At 34.2% G+C, this 5654-nt stretch overlaps 1 protein-coding gene across 1 annotated transcript; it reads left to right on the top strand.

Moving 5' to 3' along the window:
* The first annotated feature begins 810 nt into the window (after positions 1-810).
* Positions 811-3145, top strand: LOC134684390 (serum response factor homolog B-like). Its single transcript, XM_063543674.1, has 2 exons — positions 811-2135; positions 3121-3145. Exons 1-2 carry the CDS (start codon positions 811-813, stop codon positions 3143-3145), a joined length of 1350 nt encoding a protein of 449 aa, XP_063399744.1.
* The last annotated feature ends 2509 nt before the right edge of the window (positions 3146-5654 follow it).

Genomic DNA, 5654 nt, shown 5'->3' with positions numbered 1-5654 from the left:
TATATACCAAACGATAGCTTTTTATCTTTGGGAAGCTCCATATTTCCTTAACAACAGAGCCTAATATAAAGTTCTGTTGATTTTAACAGAGTCATCTCCCTGTAGTATTAAGTACCGCCTTAAGTAAATAAACCATACAGGTACACCAGAACTGTAGCGATTTTCTCCTTCGTGATATATACATTTTGCGACTAAGATGTTTTTATTGTCAAAGTGAATACATATACAAAAGATCATGTATGTTGTCTCCTCATGCAGTAACAATAAGATAAAGATTGATTCGAGTAATGAATGGTAACATCTGGGGGTTGTAATAGTTTATGGCATACCATCCTTAACGAAAATCGAATATCAGATGATATTTTGTCAATTAATATTTTTTGTACATCTATCCTTTGACATCTAGTAAAATAAAAAAAGAGAACGAATAATGGTTGAAAACGATTATTGACCGGATTCTAAATACTATTTTAAAGAAAGGTGTGATTGAAAAAGTATCCTCAACTTCTAATGGCCAGTCGTTGAAATATGTTACAGTTTGGCCGTTGATTCTAGCCATATTGTGAAAGAAGTGCATCGATCTACCTGATATTTAAGAAAATAAAATAAACAGTAACAAATATTATGACATGAATTAAATGAACAATCATGGATAAATTTTGGTGGATTTGGTTTATAGTTAATTTACAAATTATTGGAATTGTTTCGAAACCGCGTTCTCGGCCAAAAAGATTTACAGAGTTCTCTATACAGTGCAGAGAGTATAACGATTTCACATGGGAATGTTTATGTCCTCGGAGAAACGTCATCATGACTTTGAAAAATTCGGACGACGCCTTTCTTGTGTGTGGAATAGACTTCAAGCTATCGCTTTTGTCAAAAACACCTCATTATCAGGCAAATCAGCAAGAACTAGCCTCAGACTATGATAGGATGGTACAACACGAGAAACCAACCAAGAACATCTGGGGTGATCATGAATATCATCGGTCGGCATCTTTTGATAGGGATGAATATGATCCACACAAAGACCCTAAAGGTTATCAGACGGGGAGCGATTGGAATGAGGCTGGACCGAACACTCACTTAAAACATAATAACCCTGGAGAAAAAGAAGGATACCACAAATCCAGGCCTGGTTATAACAATATGGAACATCATAGTCGTCAATCTCAACGGTACCCCGACGTAAATGATCGATATATGAATACTCAAGATGAGCAATTTGAAAGTAATGATGAAGAAAATAGATACAATGAAAAGTTTGGAAATGATGGAAGATTTCAAAATGAAAATAATCCAAACACAAATAAAAATCCGCATTCAACAACGACAGATCTATTTCAAAGAAATCCTTCAGCCACTATTGCTACTACAGATGGTATGATTTCGCAAGAAAAACTTGATGAAAACCTACATGAAGTATTGTCCGGTTACCCGACTGACTCTAGTGAGATGAATGATACAAACAATAACAAAGAAGAGCAGGATATTCCAGTCGGTGCTGATTCTGAAAAGGAGGATACTTCACTGGAAAAAGAAGAAAATATTGACCAAGAGGTACCAGAACCTAATTCCCAGAATAATGATAACGGGGAGAGACCGACTTATGAGCTAACACATGAGACTTCCACGTCATTAATTTCCCAAAAGGAATTAGCAGTCATACCAATCTATACCACCGTGCCAATTAAGTCTACATTACTACAGAGTTCGAAAACTTCGCAAGAGCAAACCGTATCGGAGCAGAAGGTTAACAGGAAAACCACAGTGCACAAAAATGATAAAATCGCAACAGGGAAACCTACAATTCATAAGAATGGACGTATTAGGACAGTTAAACCTGTAATTCAACAGAAAACTCAAGAATCAACAGAAATGCATGATACTAAACACACTTATAAAACAGATGTGAATCAGGATACTGACAGGCCGGAGATAACAGTTCACAATAACAATAATGGTAGATCCATGCCGGGTATCGATACGAGATACAAAACTGACAAAAATGTTGTTACACAACAGCGAATGAGTGTCAATAGTGGCCCAATTGATAAAGGTGATTTCAGGGAAGACCCAAAAACTGTTAAAAAAACAAATAATAGCACTAATGATAAGACAATACATGATTCAAGGTACGCGGGTGACACAACTGGGATCAGTACTGGAGAAAATAAGAACGACACTTCCGGAGGATGTTATTTTTTTGGAAAAATGTTTTCAATTGGACAGTTTTTGAAAATAAGTTCTGGTTGCATAATGATGTGTGTAAAGCAGAACATGATGAAACGAGACTGTACGAGAACACATACGTTACAGAATAAACCTGACCCAAATAACGCCATTGCCAACTGGCACCCTTAATGTCAAATACATCGAATGACAGGAATGTTCTTAATTTATTCAAACCATGATGATGTGCATATGTGAAATTTATGTTAATCATAGTTATGTATATATATATGGTAATCAAAATGAGAATTATTACAGTTCATTATGATTCTTTTAAAAATTCGATAAACAAATAACACTGTAAAATTTTAAATCCATCACTCACAATTAGAAGTAACCTTTAGGTATACAAGGGAAAAAAGCGCTGTAAGATTTCAGACTTCTTTTTGTAAAATAAATTCAACATAGACATTGTGTATAAAAAAGAAACTCTGATATTACAGCGCAAGGTGGAATTTTTACATTTTGTTTCGCCTTCCTCAATTATAATACATCATCATTCAATACTAGTTATATTTCAACCTACACTGTATGTGTAACCTATAGAAACTTCAAATTAACGTTAGAAATGTGACAGTCATTGTTGAAGTCATGAACAATTTGTCAAGTATTGAGGTATTGGCATATATTATTGATGCTTGGTTACCAATAAACGCCATATGTTGCCTGTGCTCATCAATTGCTGTGTTATATGAATGATTTAGTTATTATCTATTTCATTTTCTCAAAAAGATAATAAGATTGGACACAAGTTTTTAAATTTACTTGCATAAAGTCACGAATTCTATTATTATATAAAGAATTGCAATTTTTATACCAATGTTTATATGCATATACCACAATATGTATTTTATGCTAAAATTCTTAATTTTTTTTTGTATAAATCAGGCTTCGTATATTCGATTCTTATTAATAGAGGTTGTATTATATAATAAGGAGCTATGTTGCTCTCATACAGATAAAGAGTTGTGTTTTTACAGTTAAGAGTAAGAGATGTACATGTAAAAGTCCAGCGCTTGACGTGCAAAGGTCAGCTCTGAAGAGTTAGGGCTTAATATCAACAGCGACAGGAATTTATTTCTACAGCGCTTGACTTAAAAAAACATACAGCCCTTTATCTGGATATGTGACCAACAAGGCTCTATAGTATAATATCGACTCGAATGATTTTAGTATCAGTAAAATAGTAATTATTATATAATAGGTCGATGAAAGTGTTTTCCTCACGATACTAACCAATAATATGCCATTGTTTGTTGTAGTTTTTTAATTGTAATATTTATAAGAATTTTCATCTCCCAGACAATTATTAAAATTGAGAATGGAAAAAGGGACCATGCAGGTCAAAGAGACGGAAAAAAAAACGACCAAAGAGCAGACAACAATCGAAGGCAACCAATAAGCCTTCAACGCAGCGGTTAATTCCACAACCGTCCGGAGGTGGGCCTCAGCTGGCTCTTTAATCAATAAATGTGTCCTTTTATAGTGAAAATGGACGTCATACTACACTCCAAGACATAATCATAAATGAACTAAAAATTTAAAAAAAAAATGAAAAATACAAAACTAATAAATTTCAGAGGCTACTTACTTGGGACATGCCCAAAAATGTGTCGGGATTAAACATGATTTGTGGGATCTCAACTCTCCGATCCCCGATACCTCTAGCTAATGTATAATAAATTTAAAAAAACACACACACACAGCAATACGCACAGTAAAACTCAGTTAAAAAGAAGTCTTAGTCCGATGTCAGAATAGGTAACAAAAGAAACTAAGCAAAATGACAATAGTTCACAAATTAACAAAGGACCACTAGCAGTTACCGACATACCAGCTACAGGCGTCAATTAAACTGAATGAAAGATCACGACTGTCTTCATCATATGCAAAAGTACAATCCCATCCATTAGGGGGTTTAGTATCATGCCATCGAAAAATACTGGTATATGAGAATAACAAATCTCATATCATACCAATAATTGGTAGCTTACTCGTACAAATGGTACACAATAATTGAATACTGTCTGAATCTTTTAATATATTAAAATTACAAAAAGAAGCTTTCAATACCAGTACTTATAGATACATTTTAGCATGTCCTTTCATTTTTGTCTGCTAAAGATTAATCCAGAAAAGTACAACGTTTATGATAATTATTTTGCATGTGGATATCTACGATTATATTCAAAACAGTTACGATGTAAAAAGCATAACCATAAGTCACCGCGAACGGCCTTCAATTTGGAACTATACCAACATGATTTAGTCAGTATATTGAAGGCCTGACTTGGCAAAACCTTAAATAATTGAAACGAGAAATTTAATAGATATAGGAAGATGTGGTGTGAGTGCCAATGAGACAACTCTCCATCCAAATAACAATTTAAAAATTAAACCATTATAGGTTAAAGTACGGCCTTCAACACGGAGCCTTGGCTCACACCGAACAACAAGCTATAAAGGGCCCCAAAATTACTAGTGTAAAACCATTCAAACGGGAAAACCAACGGTCTAATCTATATAAACAAAACGAGATGCCTGGATTAAAAGACATACCAATAAACGAGAGAGAGAAAAAAGACGAATAGCAACCAACGACAACTACCCAATTAAAGGCTTCTGCCAAAGTACATGCACATCAAAATATGGCAGAGTTAACACGTTTGTGAGGAAGATCGTACTTCTCCCTAAAGTGTGACAGTGCGTTGTGTAGAGCACGTATGCATATACTAAATACGTTTTTTAAAAGGTTGAAAAGGCCATACTGAACACAAAACAAATAACAAACAGACAACTGATACAAAGTATCGATCTGAGAGATCCCGCGGTTAATGACAGATACTTCCCGCTGTTAATGACAGATTGTTCCCGCTGTTAATGACAGATAGTTCCCGCTGTTAATGACAGATAGCTCCCGCTGTTAATGACAGAAAGTTCACGTTTCTGTTATTTTATTAACACGTTAAAAAAAATATAAAGGAGTAGGTTCAGTAAGACCCCTTTTTCGCCCCAAAATATAGCAGTTTTTGAAAAGTGTGAAAATGTAATCTTTCAGCTATTTATTGGAAAGGTGAATGATTCTGCTACATAAATATGGGCTGTTTTTTTTACAATAAAATGCACATATATCGGGTACTATTATCATGAAGTCGTGCTAAATTACTAAAATCTCCACAATCTTAGCATTTTAGTTAAATTTTAGACGGTTTCGTGTTCATCCATAATATTGAAACGTAAGTTGTATTTGATGATAATACATAACATATATAAAGGTTAAGGATGAACACGGATGCCGCCACTTTCATTTTTGACAAAAACCATCTGAAAAGTGACGTTTTATGGCATATTTGATAATTTTTTCATATTTTAGCTTGAATCAGAGCGTTTTTAATGACTGAATCAGTTTAAATCTTTCACAT

Source organism: Mytilus trossulus, chromosome 9 (assembly GCF_036588685.1).
Source record: "Mytilus trossulus isolate FHL-02 chromosome 9, PNRI_Mtr1.1.1.hap1, whole genome shotgun sequence".
NCBI lineage: Eukaryota > Metazoa > Mollusca > Bivalvia > Mytilida > Mytilidae > Mytilus > Mytilus trossulus.
Note: the sequence above shows the minus strand (reverse complement) of the source record. Positions and strands in the feature narration are given on the sequence as shown.

Excerpts from the sequence above, each read along its gene's own strand:
- LOC134684390 (XM_063543674.1), top strand. The coding sequence starts at position 811 with ATGACTTTGAAAAATTCGGACGACGCCTTTCTTGTGTGTGGAATAGAC. Across the intron at positions 2,136-3,120 it reads AAGACAATACATGATTCAAG|GCTTCGTATATTCGATTCTT; the intron begins GTACGCGGGTGA and ends TGTATAAATCAG.